The 17,893-nt window shown below is 44.0% G+C and overlaps 1 protein-coding gene and 1 long non-coding RNA gene across 2 annotated transcripts; both read left to right on the top strand.

Moving 5' to 3' along the window:
* The first annotated feature begins 8,845 nt into the window (after nt 1-8,845).
* On the top strand, nt 8,846-9,180 carry LOC113026432 (uncharacterized). The gene is made up of 3 exons (XR_003272914.1): nt 8,846-8,877; nt 8,959-9,023; nt 9,107-9,180. It is a non-coding gene; the product is annotated as an uncharacterized LOC113026432 (long non-coding RNA).
* A 1,942-nt stretch (nt 9,181-11,122) lies between these two features.
* Nucleotides 11,123-15,353, top strand: LOC113024943 (uncharacterized). The gene is made up of 3 exons (XM_026172245.1): nt 11,123-13,574; nt 14,691-15,197; nt 15,322-15,353. Exons 1-3 carry the CDS (start codon nt 11,138-11,140, stop codon nt 15,351-15,353), a joined length of 2,976 nt encoding a protein of 991 aa, XP_026028030.1. The 5' UTR covers nt 11,123-11,137.
* Nucleotides 15,354-17,893: the final 2,540 nt, after the last annotated feature.

Here is a 17,893-nt window from a genome sequence, read left to right as displayed (position 1 = left end):
GAAACAAAAGCGGGTGTACTTTTGTTTATGGTTTGTTAATAAGAAAAGATAAATAAACGAATTAAAAAAATATTTACCTATGAAAAAAGAGGTAACACTGTAGCAGGTTAATGGAGAGCTTGTTTTCCCTTTCTAATTTTGACCGTACTGTAGTCTCTACATTCAGATAAAGCTACTTGGTTTCCTCGCCTTGTGTGGCATTGGATGACACCCTCTGAGGTGTGTACTTGACATGGAGGCGCTGGAGGGAGTTATTTGCCTCGAAGGAGAGCATAATTTATTCAACAACAGAAGGCCTTAGAGGTTATTATCTTGGTTATACTACAGGCCCTTTACAAAACTGAAAAATAAATACAGTGGCTTGCAAAAGTATTCGGCCCCCTTGAACTTTTCCACATTTTGTCACATTACAGCCACAAACATGAATCAATTTTATGGGAATTCCACGTGAAAGACCAATACAAAGTGGTGTACACGTGAGAAGTGGAACGAAAATCATACATGATTCCAAACATTTTTTACAAATAAATAACTGAAAAGTGGGGTGTGCGTAGTTATTCAGCCCCCTGAGCAGGCCTGCACGATTAATCGTTAGAAAATCGCGATCTCGAGTCATACTTATGTGGGATCTCATTTCCAAATGACAACGATTTAAAAAAAAAAAGACGACGACGACGATTGTACCGCATTTTGATCCGGGACGTAATCTGCATGAAAACAAGCGCTCACTCTTCCTGCTCAACAAATGACAAGGGCGGAGCCTTATACCACGTGATACAGAAGCTGTGCCGTGTCATGCTAAAATTAGCAGGGAAAAAACAACGGAGAGCACGTCAGGGATGATGAGAAAGTGACAGGAGAAAATCCGTCCCGGTCAACCACCCAAACATCAATAACGGGAACCTTATACAGCACTTCCCTATACCCGTCGAACTCCCGCAGGCACAAAGAAATTACGGAGGCTATCACTTATCACCTGACCAAAGATATGGCTCCCATCAACACTGTGCAAACGAGGGATTTAGGAAAATGATCAACACCCTAGACAAACGCTACACAGTGCCGTCCCGCAACTATTTTTCTGTTGTTGCACTACCTGCTCTATACACACAGTGTCGAGCAACGGTGGAGACGGAGTTTCAAGCAGTACAACAACAAAACGTGAGACATTTGTTGTTTTTATGTTTATTTATTGTTTTTATGTTCAGTCTCAACTGTTACGAAGTTGATGTGCAGTTAATAAGTGCAATAAATATTTATACTGGAAAAGAGAATCGTGAGAGAATCGTGATCTCAATTCTAAGCCAAAAAATCGTGATTCTCATTTTATGCAAAATCGTGCAGCCCTACCCCTGAGTCAATACTTTGTAGAACCACCTTCAGTCTTTTAGGGCATGTCTCTACCAGCTTTGCACATCTAGAGACTGAAATTCTTGCCCATTCTTCTTTCCAAAACAGCTCCAGCTCAGTCAGATTAGATGGACAGCGTTTGTGAACAGCAGTTTTCAGATCTTGCCACAGATTCTCGATTGGATTTAGATCTGGACTTTGACTGGGCCATTCTAACACATGGATATGTTTTGTTTTAAACCATTCCCTCGTTGCCCTGGCTTTATGTTTAGGGTCGTTGTCCTGCTGGAAGGTGAACCTCCGTATGGGCAGAAATCTGTGCCATCAGAAACTGAATTTGAATAAGCTAAATTCGAATTTGAATTGCTCGGATTGAATGTGAATTATAACTTGAATAAATGCTTTTAAAAACTGAATATGAATTAGCCTAATTTTAAATTCAATTTATTGGTTTGAAAATGATCATCACTAAACTGAAATTGAATTTTATAGTTTGAAAATGAATTCATTTGCTTTGAAACTGTATTTTATCCTTTAAAAAGTTAGCTCGAATAATTTCAGATTCACTTCTCACCATTCAGTTTCAGTTCTACTATTGAATTTCAGTTTCAAAATTCAGTTTTTTGGGACTTACACCCGGTTCCGGTTCAAAAGTAATCGAGCGCAGATTAATAGAACTACGTTTTACTAGCGGACCGAAAGTGTTACTGACGGGAATCTACAGCATCTTGAGCTGTAATAAGACTTCAGAAGTCATTTGTCATGTCGAATGACCAGCGGATAAACTCTCAGGTTGGTAATAAATGTATAAGAACAAGCGTCATGTTAACAAATGATAGCCGTACAGTAACTTTTATGCTTATTGTAGCTGTTAGCTAAAAACGCTAATTTAGCGTAGTTTGCCCTGGATTCAGCTTTGATAAACAAATATGATCGACTGTTTCTAGTAGAATTCCAAAGTTGTCATCTTGTACCCTCTCAGAGCCCTGTATGCTTGCAGAGACCCCTACAGTAGGGAAACATGCAAAACGGTGTCCAAACCTTTGTATTATGGGTGGCTGTAGCTGGTACATAATCGAGTTCATCGTATACGCCAGTCCACATCCCCTGAACAGTGGCATTATGTTACATCACAGCAAAATCCAGCCGATCTAGCAACCAGGTCGGTACCTGCATCGCAGCTCATGGACACTATGTGGTTTAGGGGACCAGACTTCCTTTACAAACTACATGAACCAGAGACACATGAATCGTTTGAGCTGATTGAACCTGAAGTGGATGCTGAAATCCGACAAGTTGGTACTTTCATTACTCAGATTCAGAAGAATGGACTCACACCAGAACGTTTCCAACGCTTTTCAAGCTGGACCTCACTGGTACATGCCATTGCCTTCTTAATTCACCAAGCCCATTCTCACTCATCAAGCAACTCATCAAATCACTCATGTAGGGGCTGGCATAAATGCAGAGAACCACGCACTTCAGAGGAGATGGATGCCGCCAGTAACCTCATTCTCCAGTCTGTTCAAACGGACGCTTTTCCTGATGAGTATGCTGCTTTACAAGCCAATCAAACCATCCACACCTCTAGCCCCATTGTAGCCCTCGACCCCTTCATGGGTGAAGGCCTCATCAAAGTTGGAGGTCGCCTCAAACATGCTTCATTGGACCCAACGTTAAAGAATCTAAAAATTCTGCCAAGCAAACATCACGTGTCAAAGTTGCTTGTCCTGCACTATCATGCTAAGGTTGTGCATCAAGGAAGACAGTTCACAGAGAGTGCAGTTAGGCAAGCTGGACTGTGGATTGTAGGCTGCAAAAGACTGGTCTCATCCATTATCCACCGCTGCGTAACATGCAAGAAACTCAGGGGGAAACTAGAGATTCAAAAATGGCAGATCTCCTGCCTGAAAGACTCGAAACATGCCCTCCATTTTCGTACGTCGGGTTGGACGTGTTTGGCCCATGGTCAGTGGTCACTCGACGCACACTAGGTGGCGCAGCACAAAGTAAGACGTGGGCGATACTTTTTAAGTGTATGACTACAAGAGGTGTACACATCGAAGTCATTGAATCTATGGACACTTGCAGCTGCATAAATGCAATATGCAGATTCTTTGCAATAAGAGGCACAGCCAAACAAATGCGGTCAGACAGGGGCACCAATTTCATCGCAGCAAGCGTGGAGCTTGGCATGGCACAACCAAACAAGAACCCTCCCGACATTGTCAACCATCTTCACGCTAACAGTTGCACATGGGAGTTCAACCCCCCACATGCTGTGGGGGGTTGAACAGTCTGGGAAAGGATGATTGGGGTAACTCGCCGAATATTGGATTCTATGCTCTTGCAGAACAAACACACCTGTCTCACACATGAGGTGCTTTGTACCCTAATGGCTGAGGTATCGTCTATAATCAATGCAAGGCCCTTGGTCCCTATTTCAACTGACCCTTCCTCACCATTCATACTCTGTCCTGCAATGATACTGACCCAAAAGCAGGGCGTTCCTTCTCCACCAGGAGACTTTTGTGGAAAAGACTTGCTCAAGAACCAATGGAAACAAGTGCAAGCACTCGCCAATGGTTTCTGGAGTCGCTGGAGAAACGAATATCTCAACACCCTCCAATCAAGGCGCAAGTGGCATGGAACACACTGCAATCTTCAGTCAGGCGACATTGTGTTGTTGAAACAAAATCAAGCACCCAGAAATGAATGGACGATGGCTATCATCACAGCCACCTTTCCAAGCAGTGATGGGAAGGTCAGAAAGGTCGAAGTGAGGACATCTTCCCAGGGAGTCTCAAAGACTTACCTGCGTCCCATTTCGGATGTTGTTGTGCTCTTAGAAAACGAAGTGACTGATAGAAAGTAGTAGTGGCATCAGTAATGCCAGGCGGGGAGTGTTCTGTCCCAAGTAAAAGATTAAAAATGGTTCATAATAATTTAGTGATAAAAATGTCATATTTCATCTGTGGTAATTTATGTTAAAAAAGAGTCATTTAGTTAAAAATATGTTCTATACAGTCAGCATTAGTTTTTCTGTATCTTATTTTGAAGGAGTAATCTGTGCTCGCAATGCATTGTGGGAAGCAGAAGCTGCAGTCAGTTGGGAAAAAGCATTGTACAGAAAACCTGCCTATCCTGTGGCCTGAATCTTTATATACACCATCGAAAGTAATGGCTGTAAGTTTATTACATGTTCTGGTTTGTTTTATATGTTTATAACAGCTGATTTAGAGATCGTTTTGTGAATGTGTTTGTACCAGGAATTAGCCTTATCCCAGAAGCGGATTTTGCTTAGAGCATGGTCTATTACCATAGCAATGATGCTAGCGATCTAATTTGCATATCAGAGGATTGATAAAACTACTGTTTATCGTTACTTAGCAGCTAAGACTAACTTTGATACATGTTTTCTATCACTAACTATTTCTTTTGTGCATTTATTTCACAATGTCAAAGAGCTAAAGGATATTTCATTTTCTGGTTTATTTTTTAGTTTCACTCAGCACTTTCATCGAGCTATTCAAGCCACAATTGTAAAAGATTATTACGGTCTTCTCGATGGCTTACAAAGGAGCAAGATGCTCAGTTTCCTGGCTCATGAAAATTGAGTTTGGCTTGCTGTTGACCTGCGTTAACATACACAGTGTATCCAACATGTAGTGATAACAGTATAATATGTGACTATCACTGTGTTTAACTATCATAATAATTCTTAGGGTACTGAGTGCATGCTTAATTAGTTGGTTTTTTTTTTTAACATACTGCTCCATTGCTATGTTTGACAGGCTGAAGTTGTCGGGTCACCTCCTAAATCAACCATCTTTTACAGGTGTTTTGTGCCAGAAATGGAGTGTCCACTGAAGACTGAAGATACTGAATCTCTACACCTTGCCATTGATCCCTCTTGTGCCTTCATCTAGACAAGAGACATTCACTTAACCACTCTCACATGCTCTGTACCTACATCACCTTCCCTGACAGTCGTAGCTTGGCTCATCTGAGGGTGAAATTATAAGAATGTGTTATTTTGCAATGTGCTCTCTAGGGTTCCTAAATAAAATATGGCATTGAGGTCATTTCTTTTGAATTAATCCCTTCTTCTGAAATATAAGAACCTCTCCTGGTTTTAATGGTACTTTGGATTTCCTTGCTTTCTGTTCCACTCCCAACCCCAAATAGATGCTGACAAGCTGACACAGTAACATGGAAGAGGGAAAGAAGTTAGAAAGGACTAATACAAATAAACCTAATTCTTAACAATCAAAAGTGTAAAATAAGAACAATAATAATAATAAAGATAAAAGATGAAGTAACAAGTTTTTACTTTTTAGTTTATTCAAAATGATCATCCAGATGTCTGTGACATGTGATGACAAACACTATAATGGAAGGCCTTTGTCATCACATGCTTAAACTCATCATATATTTTTTGCATATGCTGAACAGGCAGTCAGACATGCTGTAACTGTGGGGTAGAAAACTGCATGAACACCATACGGCAGGGGTCTCAAACTCCAGTCCTTGAGGGCCGCTGTCCTGCAGCTTTTCCATGTGTCCCTGTTGCAACACACCTAGTAGGTCATTAGCAAGACTACAGAACTTGACTGCATGCTGAGTTGGCAATTCAGCCATTTGATTCATGTTACAGCAGCTCATGAGTGAATGAACATGGTGCAATAAAAGTATTTTTAGAAGTACATGTTTCCAAATACATACATTTACTTAAATTTACTTGAGTAGGGTTAGGGGTTGCCACCTCAGCATGCAGTCGAGTTCTATTCTCTTGTTCATGACCTACTAATTGTATTCAGGTGTGTTGCACCAGGGACACATGGAAAAGTTGCATGACACCGGCCCTTGAGGACTGGAGTTTGAGGCCCCTGTCACACAAACGCAAAGCAGGAGATGAAGCATAGCTGAATATGTATTGATAGCAATGTTGAATATTATTACACAAGAAAAATTACTCTGTGACGCCTCTGCCTTTCTAAATGGAGGGACAGTAACTGCGTGTGTAAATGTAAGCATGCAAAACCTGAAGATAGAGGCAAAATACTGTTAATCTGACTATCTGCCATTCTGCAATTCATCATCTGTAAACAATAACGTGGCGCACATACCTTTAACGTTGCGTGACGAACTCTGTATTCTTCGTCCACACATAAACCCAAAAAAGGATTTTTTTTAAAATCTCTGTTTTCGGTTATTTTTTAAAACTCGTAACACGTTCCGCTTACGTGTTACGTGTTTACTGTGTTTTCAAAATCACCCGTGTAGGTGCGGACGCAGCGTAAAAGAGTTAGTAGTTTATTTTCTTACTATCTGCAGATTATTTGTATTTGCTTAATTGTTTACTAAATGTTTGAGGTGTGAAATAAACCGCAATGGAGCAAAATATGGGGGGGGGGGGATATTTTTCTTGTAAAACTAAGGGGGGCCCAGCAAAAAAAGTTTGGGAACCACTGAATTAGAATAACTATTCACTTTAGCTAAAGTCATTAAGTTAGCTAAAGAGTTGGGATGCTGTGTAAGACATTACCGTATTTTCACGACCATAAGGCTCACTTAAAAGTCTTAGATTTTCTTCAAAAAGTGCGGCGCGCCCTATAGCGCGGTGCGCCCTATGTGTTGTAAGGAGGACGTAGTAGAGAACACCATGAGAACGTTAAAGGGTGAAGTGTGGGCGTTGATCGTATATACCGGGACAATCGCACATACAGTGGGGCAAAAAAGTATTTAGTCAGCCACCGATTGTGCAAGTTCCCCCACCTAAAATGATGACAGAGGTCAGTAATTTGCACCAGAGGTACACTTCAACTGTGAGAGACAGAATGTGAAAAAAAAATCCATGAATCCACATGGTAGGATTTGTAAATAATTTATTCGTAAATCAGGGTGGAAAATAAGTATTTAGTCAATAACAAAAATACAACTCAATACTTTGTAACATAACCTTTGTTGGCAATAACAGAGGTCAAACGTTTACTATAGGTCTTTACCAGGTTTGCACACACAGTAGCTGGTATTTTGGCCCATTCCTCCATGCAGATCTTCTCGAGAGCAGTGATGTTTTGGGGCTGTCGCCGAGCAACACGGACTTTCAACTCCCGCCACAGATTTTCTATGGGGTTGAGGTCTGGAGACTGGCTAGGCCACTCCAGGACTTTCAAATGCTTCTTACGGAGCCACTCCTTTGTTGCCCGGGCGGTGTGTTTTGGATCATTGTCATGTTGGAAGACCCAGCCTCGTTTCATCTTCAAAGTTCTCACTGATGGAAGGAGGTTTTGGCTCAAAATCTCACGATACATGGCCCCATTCATTCTGTCCTTAACACGGATCAGTCGTCCTGTCCCCTTGGCAGAAAAACAGCCCCATAGCATGATGTTTCCACCCCCATGCTTCACAGTAGGTATGGTGTTCTTGGGATGCAACTCAGTATTCTTCTTCCTCCAAACACGACGAGTTGAGTTTATACCAAAAAGTTCTACTTTGGTTTCATCTGACCACATGACATTCTCCCAATCCTCTGCTGTATCATCCATGTGCTCTCTGGCAAACTTCAGACGGGCCTGGACATGCACTGGCTTCAGCAGCGGAACACGTCTGGCACTGCGGGATTTGATTCCCTGCCGTTGTAGTGTGTTACTGATGGTGACCTTTGTTACTTTGGTCCCAGCTCTCTGCAGGTCATTCACCAGGTCCCCCCGTGTGGTTCTGGGATCTTTGCTCACCGTTCTCATGATCATTTTGACCCCACGGGATGAGATCTTGCGTGGAGCCCCAGATCGAGGGAGATTATCAGTGGTCTTGTATGTCTTCAATTTTCTGATGATTGCTCCCACAGTTGATTTTTTCACACCAAGCTGCTTGCCTATTGTAGATTCACTCTTCCCAGTCTGGTGCAGGTCTACAATACTTTTCCTGGTGTCCTTCGAAAGCTCTTTGGTCTTGGCCATGGCGGAGTTTGGAGTCTGACTGTTTGAGGCTGTGGACAGGTGTCTTTTATACAGATGATGAGTTCAAACAGGTGCCATTCATACAGGTAACGAGTGGGGGACAGAAAAGCTTCTTACAGAAGACGTTACAGGTCTGTGAGAGCCAGAGATTTTCCTTGTTTGAGGTGACCAAATACTTATTTTCCACCCTGATTTACGAATAAATTCTTTACAAATCCTACCATGTGGATTCATGGATTTTTTTTTCACATTCTGTCTCTCACAGTTGAAGTGTACCTCTGGTGCAAATTACTGACCTCTGTCATCATTTTAAGTGGGGGAACTTGCACAATCGGTGGCTGACTAAATACTTTTTTGCCCCACTGTACCTGTGTAATGGGGAAGTCTTTAGGACCCAGGGGACCCAATGGAGGGTATAAAAGAGGAAGTAGCAGCAGGTGCTCTTCTTTTCCACTGACGAGCGGCTGTGAACAATGGTTGTGTGAGTAGGTGAAGAGCCTGAGAAGTTTTAATTGTCTGCTACACAAACAGTTGTTGTAAACCTCTACAGCAGAGGTTCGAGGTACAGGCTGTTTTTCTTTTAGTGTTTTTTTTTTTTTTAATTTGTTGAAATGTATTTGATGTTTATTGTATTTTGTTTTAGTAGTGATTTTCACAAGATAAGCCAAGATAAGCCAGGTGTGCAGCAAACACAGTTGTCTGCTGGAGGTATGTTAACTTAATATATTTGACATTAAAAAAAAGTATATTGATGCACTATAATCTAATTTATATTGTATTGCCTCCTGCAGGGCAGGCTGCACATGTGAATTTGTCGCTGTTTTTTTTTCCCTCCTTCTCCTTGTTGTTGTGTTTTTGGTTTTGGTAGGGTCACCTTTTAAAACTGTTTTTTTATGCCGGGTTTGTTTTTATTTCTACTGGGCTGGTGCAATATTAGTCGGGCATTGTGCAATCCCTGAGTGGGGCTCTTACCTTAGGGGAATTAGGATCTTTAGAGGTGCTCTGTGTGGATTTGCAGTGAATAAGTTTTTATTAAGAGTGATTTTTAGTGCCACCGATTATTGCCTGAACTAGCACTTAGTGCATGCGATAAGTGTTCTGTTGGGCTCGTATTTATTTGGGGTGGATTTGTTTCTTTTAAAGCAACGAGCATCTGGGACCGCCAAGGGAGAGCAAGCCCTCAGGTGATAGTTGCATTGCTGGCAGGTTGCACCAATAACACTATCTTGTGGTCGTTAGTGACCTTTTACCATTTTGATGTTTTAGGCCTTTTGCAAACCCTTTGTGTTCTTTTAAAATAATAAATTTTAACATATCTGACTGATATTGACCCTCTTGTCCTGTTTATTCTGGGCTCGTTCCTGTGAGAGCTTTGGGCCTGAAAGTTTGCACAAGTAGTATAGAGGCCCTTAGCGGTTACTCGGTGGCTTTCGCGCGCTACATTATTTGGCGTTGTCGACAGGATCCAGGTCATATCAGTTACGGTGTTTGGTTTTTATTTTAGTGTGGCCCTGTTTATTTTAGTAAGAGTGTTAGAGGAGAGGAGGAAAAACAGTGACATCTTCTACGGAGGGGAAGCCAACGCTTGGGCTGCTGCGGGGATAATAAACCTCCTTCGCCGACCCTATGGACGACGTACAGGCCCTCTTGGAGCAGCTGCAACAGCTAAAAGCAGCAAATGAACAGTTGAGAGACCAATTACAGGAACGTTCTCCTGGGACTGGTCCAGTGCCAGATCCAGTGCCAGGTCCATCTACTGTGCCATCAAATATCAACCCAATAAATGAAGCTACAAATGTGTGTTACGTTTATGCACCTCAGGAGCGTAAATGCCCAAGGTTTACTGGTAAATTGTCAGTGGACTTGTTAACTGTTGACCAGTGGGTTGAAGAAGTACGTAGATGCCTGGAGATTCGTCCTATGTCAAGAGCAGCACAAGTGATGTTTGTGATGGACCATCTTGATGGCAGTGCTAAATCTGAGGTCTGTTTTCATTCGAGTATCAGCAGAGACACTCCTGACAAGATCTTTGATATTTTGGTCGAGCACTATAGCTGCACTCAGTCATATGTAGCTGCCCAGCTACAGTTCTTCCAGCGCACCCAGCGAGAAGGGGAATCTCTGCGAGATTACTCTCATGCCCTTAAATCTTTAATGGACACTGTAATCTGTAAGACACCAGGTGGTATTCCAAATTCTGATATATTGCTAAGGGACCAGTTTACTGAACATGTCCATGATGATATGCTGCGCAGAGAGCTGAAACAGCGGGTCCTTCAAACACCAGACATGTCCTTTCTTGCCCTACGCAGTATCGCCCTTAAGTGGGCTGATGTAGGTAGGCAGGGAGGGAAAACTAGGTCCCGAGCCTATTCTTGTGATACGAACTGTCAGGTAGTAGAGGGAGTTAATGCAGAGATGCATGCAGTCACCCTTGGGCCTAATGATGACATTCTACAGATAAAAGAGTGCCTTCGTAAACAACAGGTTCAATTGGATACGCTCATGAAGCAAATGTCTGTCCAATTTTCACAGCCGTCTCAGACTGAACTACCCCTGACCCCTCCCACAACTAGGCCTTTTCGTTTCCAGGCAGATGGAAAGCCAATTTGCCATCGGTGTGGTAGGGCTGGTCATATTGCCAGGTTCTGTAGGGTAAAACATCCAGCTATAAAGAATAGTGGTGGGTCTCATGCTGATGCACATGTACAAAGTCAGGTTGTGGAACAAGGCCCTGAGTCTCAGCCATCGGGAAACTAGGTCCCTCTGGTGCAGAGAGCCAGGCATCAGGAACAGGGTTTATAGGCTCGGCTGAAGTTGTTATGGAAGATCCCTCTCGACTAATTGGGAATTGTCCAGTGGTGGAAATAGAAATGGGGGGTGTTATAGTTCCCTGTCTTTTGGATACTGGGTCCATGGTCACCACTATTCGAGAGAGTTTCTTTGAGAAGCACTTCAGGTCGCAGGGGGTGGGGCACTTAAAGAAATGCCAATGGTTACGCCTCAGGGCAGCTAATGGGTTGAAAATCCCCTATATAGGCTACATGGAGCTTGATGTGACTGTTTTTGGTGGCACCCTGACAAAAATGGGCGTGTTGGTGGTGGAGGACCCTCTAGATGGGAGCGTTCAGCAGCCACAGAGTGTGCCTGGCCTCTTGGGGATGAATATCATTAGCCGTTGTTACCACCTACTCTTTGAGCAGTTTGGCCCTCGTCTGTTTGAATCTCCTGCCCTTGAAAATGCCAGTAAGACGTGGAGAGAGACACTTCACAAGTGTCAGCGCATTGAGGCTTTGAATACATCCGGGTATTTAGGTAAAGCAAAAGTCCACGGTCGAGCTGTTTGTGTCCCTGCTGGTTCGTTGAAATGGATACGTACTAGCTGCCCCTCTGCTGCTAACATTAACCTTCCATCAGTGCTCCTGGAGCCCATAGCGACAGGTAATCCCCTGCCAGGGGGCATCTTGGTTTCTCCGGCCCTCCTTTCTGTTGAACAGGGTGTTGTTGACATTCCGGTGGTTAATGTGGGAATTGAGGATGTTTGGTTACCGCCCTGTACACAACTAGGTGAATTGCATCTGGTTGACCCTCCATCATCTGGGGACTCTGGCATTACTGCAGAGTCTGATGATCCCACGTTGCAGATAACGATGCACGAAGTGACTGTACAGGCGCATCCGCACCTTGATTTTTCCGAGCTCTCATGGCCTAACTTGTCCAATGAACAGTCACAACAAGGAGTGTCACTTTTGCAGAAGTATTGTTCAGTTTTCAGCTATGGGGAGGGAGATTTAGGATGTACCACATTGGTGGAACATGAGATCCCTTTAATGGATGATGCCCCAGTGCGACAGCGGTATCGCAGGCTCCCACCCTCTCAGTATGAACAAGTGAAAGCCCATATTAAAGATTTGTTGGATCGGGGGGTAGTGCGTCTAAGCAGTAGCCCTTATTCTTCCCCAATTGTGGTGGTTTTCAAGAAAAATGGAGAGATTAGGCTGTGTGTTGATTACCGTTTGCTTAATGCCAAGACACGGAAAGATGCTTATCCATTACCCCGTATTGAGGAGTCATTAGATGCCCTGACGGGAGCACAGTGGTTCTCTACATTGGACCTTGCAAGTGGGTATAATCAAGTACCAGTGGCCGAGAAGGACAAAGCCAAGACTGCTTTCTGTACCCCTTTTGGTCTGTTCGAATTCAATCGAATGCCATTTGGGCTTTGTAATGCCCCTAGCACCTTTCAGAGGCTAATGGAGCGGATTTTTGGGGATCAAAGTTTCCAGTCCCTTTTATTGTACCTGGATGATATTGTTGTGTTTTCATCCTCCTTTGAGCAGCATCTGGAGCGTCTTGACTTGGTCTTAACGCGGCTCAAAGAACACAATCTAAAGTTGAAGCTGGAGAAGTGTCACTTTTTCCAGCCAGAGGTTCAATACCTCGGGCATGTGATATCGGCTTCTGGGGTGGCGACCGACCCTTCTAAGATTAGTGCAGTGGCTGAGTGGGCACGACCGACTACTTGTACAGAGCTACAGTCATTTTTGGGATTTGCCTCATATTATCGGCGTTTTGTTGAAGGTTTTGCCAAGTATGCTGCCCCGCTCCACCGGCTGGTGGGCGAGCTGGGAGGTACCAAGAAGAAACGTAGAAGTGGTGCCAGTGGGGCAATGTGTCACCTTTGGAGTGAGGAATGTGAGAATGCATTCCAAACACTAAAAAGGCTGCTGGTTAGTGCCCCAGTATTGGCATATGCAGATTTTGCTAAACCTTTTGTCCTTGAGATAGATGCTAGTCAGGCAGGGTTAGGGGCAGTTTTATCTCAGGAGCAAGAAGGAAAGAGGCGGCCAGTTGCTTTTGCTAGCCGGGGCCTGCGACCTAGTGAAAGGAATATGTCCAATTATAGCTCTAGAAAGTTGGAATTCTTGGCACTAAAATGGGCTGTCACTCAAAAATTCCGTGAATATTTGTTGGGAAATAAGTTTGTCGTGTTCACAGATAACAATCCCCTTAGCTATTTGCAAACTGCTAAATTGGGAGCCGTAGAGCAGCGATGGGCCTCAGAACTAGCTGTGTTCAACTTTGAGATTAAATATAGGCCAGGTCCCAGCAATCGCAACGCTGATGCATTGTCACGGCAACTGCATCCACAGAGTCCATCTGGCCTGCTTCCAGGGTTGAAGGTTCCACAGGAAGTGCAAGATCAGACAGATGTAGGTCAACTGGGAAATGCTGTTGCCGCTATGTGTAGAGCCATAGGTGCATTTCCATCCCGACCTAAAGCTGATCTAATATCCCTTGAAGCTGCTGATCCGGTAATTGGCCCTTTTTCACAGTATTGGGAAAGAGGGAGGCTGCCTACCAAGCAGGAAATGGGTAATGTAAGTAAGGGAGTGAAAAAGTTGGTGCAACAGTGGCCCAGAATCAAGTTGAAGGAAGGTGTCTTGTATCGTCAAGTTCAGACACCTGGTAATGGCCAAGTTTTGTTTCAACTGTTGCTACCCCAGTGCTTGCAAACAGAGGTCCTGAGAAGTTTACATGATGATCATGGGCATCAAGGCATTGGACGCACTACCAGCCTGGTGAGAGAAAGGTGTTTTTGGCCCTTTATGGCACGTGACATTGAGAAATATTGTCAGGAGTGCGATCGTTGTGTCTTGGCAAAGGCTGTAAAACCAAAAGTTCGCACATTCAGGGGGGGTTTGGTGGCTTCTAAACCCCTGGAAGTCATTGCCATTGATTTCAGTGTTTTCGACAAGTCTAGTGATGGGCGTGAGAATGTACTTGTGGTCACTGACGTGTTTTCAAAGTTCTCTCAAGCATACCCTACAGTAGATCAACGGGCAAGTACAGTGGCACGGGTATTAACTGAAAAATAGTTTTATATCTATGGGGTCCCTAAGCGTATCCATAGTGATCAGGGAAAGAGCTTTGAGGGAGACTTGCTGAAACGTCTGTGTCACCTGTACGGCATAGACAAAAGCAGGACCACACCATATCATCCTGAGGGCAATGGACAATGCGAGAGATTTAACAGAACACTCCATGATCTGTTGCGTACGCTCCCTCCTGATAAGAAAAGAAAGTGGCCGCAATACTTGCCACAGGTACTGTATGCTTACAATACCACAGAACATCAGTCCACCGGTTTTTCACCTTATGAGCTTATGTTTGGTCAGAAGCCCCAGTTGCCCGTTGACTTCTTACTGGGGGCTTCCCAGTCGGAACCAATGTCTAGATCTGCGCAGGAGTGGGTAGAGGAGCATAAACAACGTCTAAGTTCAGTTTATGTGCATGCGAAAGAACAACTCCAACAAGCTGCAGAGAGGAGAAATAAACATTTTCAGCCCACAGTTACTTCCCTTCTCTCCCCAGGTACTCTGGTTTATCGGAAAAGTCATCCTTTAGGCCGCCATAAGATCCACGATGCCTGGGATCCTATGGTGTATGTTGTTGTGCAGAGTATGGACAAAGAAGGCAGGGTTTACAAAATACGCCCTAGAGATCGTTCAGGTCCAGACAAGAACTTAAATTGGGCCGAGTTGAGAGTAATACCCTCAGGTATTGTAGCACCTGCTCCAGACGAATATCCTCTCTCTGACCCAGGGCTGGTAGTTGAGTCACCCCGGCAGTCAACATCAGATACACCAGATGATGACAGTGAGGCTGGTGGAGTTGTACTCGCCCTTGTTCCAAACCCACCCAAAGATCAGCCACCCTCGGTATGTGTTCCCGAGCTTGTTAGTGAAACTAGTAGCATAGGCTCGAGCAACTTGAACCCTGTATCCATAGTTCCAGAACAGCCAGAGGAAAGTGGGATTGATAATAGGGAGAATGTTTTAGAGCAGGACTCGGGAAGAGTTCAGGGGCGGCCTAAAAGAAGTACAGCAGGAAAGCATTCTAACCCCTTTAATCTCCCACGGTCAGTAAATCAGACTACTGCTGTTCTCACTAGCGATTCACAGAGCTCTCTTGTCCATAATGATTTGCCCCAAAATTTATTTAGGCCCTGGCAGTAAGTGGTCACCGGGACGGTGACCTTTTAAAACGGGGGCAATTGTAATGGGGAAGTCTTTAGGACCCAGGGGACCCAATGGAGGGTATAAAAGAGGAAGTAGCAGCAGGTGCTCTTCTTTTCCACTGACGAGCGGCTGTGAACAATGGTTGTGTGAGTAGGTGAAGAGCCTGAGAAGTTTTAATTGTCTGCTACACAAACAGTTGTTGTAAACCTCTACAGCAGAGGTTAAAGGTACAGGCTGTTTTTCTTTTAGTGTTTTTTTTTTTTAAATTTGTTGAAATGTATTTGATGTTTATTGTATTTTGTTTTAGTAGTGATTTTCACAAGATAAGCCAAGATAAGCCAGGTGTGCAGCAAACACAGTTGTCTGCTGGAGGTATGTTAACTTAATATATTTGACATTAAAAAAAAGTATATTGATGCACTATAATCTAATTTATATTGTATTGCCTCCTGCAGGGCAGGCTGCACATGTGAATTTGTCGCTGTTTTTTTTTCCCTCCTTCTCCTTGTTGTTGTGTTTTTGGTTTTGGTAGGGTCACCTTTTAAAACTGTTTTTTTATGCCGGGTTTGTTTTTATTTCTACTGGGCTGGTGCAATATTAGTCGGGCATTGTGCAATCCCTGAGTGGGGCTCTTACCTTAGGGGAATTAGGATCTTTAGAGGTGCTCTGTGTGGATTTGCAGTGAATAAGTTTTTATTAAGAGTGATTTTTAGTGCCACCGATTATTGCCTGAACTAGCACTTAGTGCATGCGATAAGTGTTCTGTTGGGCTCGTATTTATTTGGGGTGGATTTGTTTCTTTTAAAGCAACGAGCATCTGGGACCGCCAAGGGAGAGCAAGCCCTCAGGTGATAGTTGCATTGCTGGCAGGTTGCACCAATAACACTATCTTGTGGTCGTTAGTGACCTTTTACCATTTTGATGTTTTAGGCCTTTTGCAAACCCTTTGTGTTCTTTTAAAATAATAAATTTTAACATATCTGACTGATATTGACCCTCTTGTCCTGTTTATTCTGGGCTCGTTCCTGTGAGAGCTTTGGGCCTGAAAGTTTGCACAAGTAGTATAGAGGCCCTTAGCGGTTACTCGGTGGCTTTCGCTCGCTACACCTGTATAAAAGAACAGGTATGTGCATTATGCAGGACATCGTTGTTTTAACAACCCTGAAAATGGCAAAGAGACACGCTTACGAAGCACAGTTTAAACTGAAGGCCATCAGCTACGCGGAGGAACATGGAAATCGAGCAGCGGCGAGAGAATTTAAGATTAACGAATCGATGGTTCGCAAATGGAGGAAGCTGGAAAACAAGCTCCGGCAGGTCAAGAAAACGCAGCTGAGTTTCCGCGGACATAAGGCGAGGTGGCCCGAGTTGGAGGAAAGACTCGAGCGGTGGATCATTGAGCAAAGAGCGAGCGGGAGAAGCGTTTCGACGGTCACCATTCGGCTAAAAGCAGTTTCACTAGCTGAAGAGATGAACATTGAACATTTCCAAGGAGGTCCGTCTTGGTGCTTTCGTTTTATGAAACGGTGCCATTTTTCCATCCGGACCAGGACTACGGTAGCGCAGCAACTTCCAGCGGATTATAAGGAAAAGCTGGCCATCTTCCGCTCCTACTGCAGCAAACACATCGGCGACAAAAACATCCAGCCCAGCCACATCACAAACATGGACGAGGTCCCGCTCACTTTTGACATCCCGGTGAGTCACACTGTGGAGAAGAAGGGGACCAGCACGGTAGCGATACGCACAACGGGGTATGAAAAGTCTTCTTTTACTGTTGTGCTTGGCTGCCATGCTAATGGACAGAAACTGCCGCCTATGGTGATTTTTAAGCGAAAGACTTTGCCTAAAGAGAAGTTTCCAGCAGAAATCATCATTAAGGCAAATGAAAAGGGCTGGATGGATGAGGAAATGATGAAAGACTGGCTGAGGGAGGTGTATGTAAGGAGACCAGGTGGTTTTTTCCACGCATCACCATCGCTGTTGATCTGTGACTCTATGCCTGCCCATCTCACAGCCGATGTGAAAAAACTTGTGAAGCAAATGAACTGTGAGCTTGCTGTCATTCCGGGAGGCCTGACAAAGGAACTCCAACCGCTGGACATCGGTGTGAACCGCCCGTTCAAAGTAAGGCTGCGAGCGGCCTGGGAGCGATGGATGACCGGTGGAGACTACAGTTTCACTAAGAGTGGAAGGCAGCGAGTTATGCCACAATTTGCCAATGGATTGTAGATGCTTGGGCTAACATGTCTGCTGGCACTGTTGTTCGAGCTTTCGCAAAAGCCGGCATCGTTTCCGAGGAGCCGCACGGCACGGAAAGTGACTCTGACGGTGAAGACAGTGAACCTGGCATGTTTGATGGAGATTTAGCGCAGCTGTTCAATTCAGACACAGAGGATGAGGACTTCGATGGGTTTGATTGATGATAAAAATGTGAGTACCAAACTTTGTTTTGCTCCTGCTTTATTTTTAAATACGCACACTTGTATGCTTGTGTGTTGTTGATGATGACGATTATTGGTAATAAAAATGTGAGTAAGGTACCGAATTCAGGTT

The sequence above is a fragment of the Astatotilapia calliptera genome, chromosome 7, assembly GCF_900246225.1.
Source record: "Astatotilapia calliptera chromosome 7, fAstCal1.2, whole genome shotgun sequence".
Classification (NCBI taxonomy): Eukaryota; Metazoa; Chordata; class Actinopteri; order Cichliformes; family Cichlidae; genus Astatotilapia; species Astatotilapia calliptera.
The sequence above is the reverse complement of the archived record's forward strand: the minus strand, read 5'-3'. Positions and strand labels throughout refer to the sequence as shown.

Excerpts from the sequence above, each read along its gene's own strand:
- LOC113024943 (XM_026172245.1), top strand. The coding sequence starts at position 11,138 with ATGGAAGATCCCTCTCGACTAATTGGGAATTGTCCAGTGGTGGAAATA. Across the intron at positions 13,575-14,690 it reads CGCTATGTGTAGAGCCATAG|GTACTCTGGTTTATCGGAAA; the intron begins GTGCATTTCCAT and ends TTCTCTCCCCAG. Across the intron at positions 15,198-15,321 it reads TCAGGGGCGGCCTAAAAGAA|GCCCTGGCAGTAAGTGGTCA; the intron begins GTACAGCAGGAA and ends AAATTTATTTAG.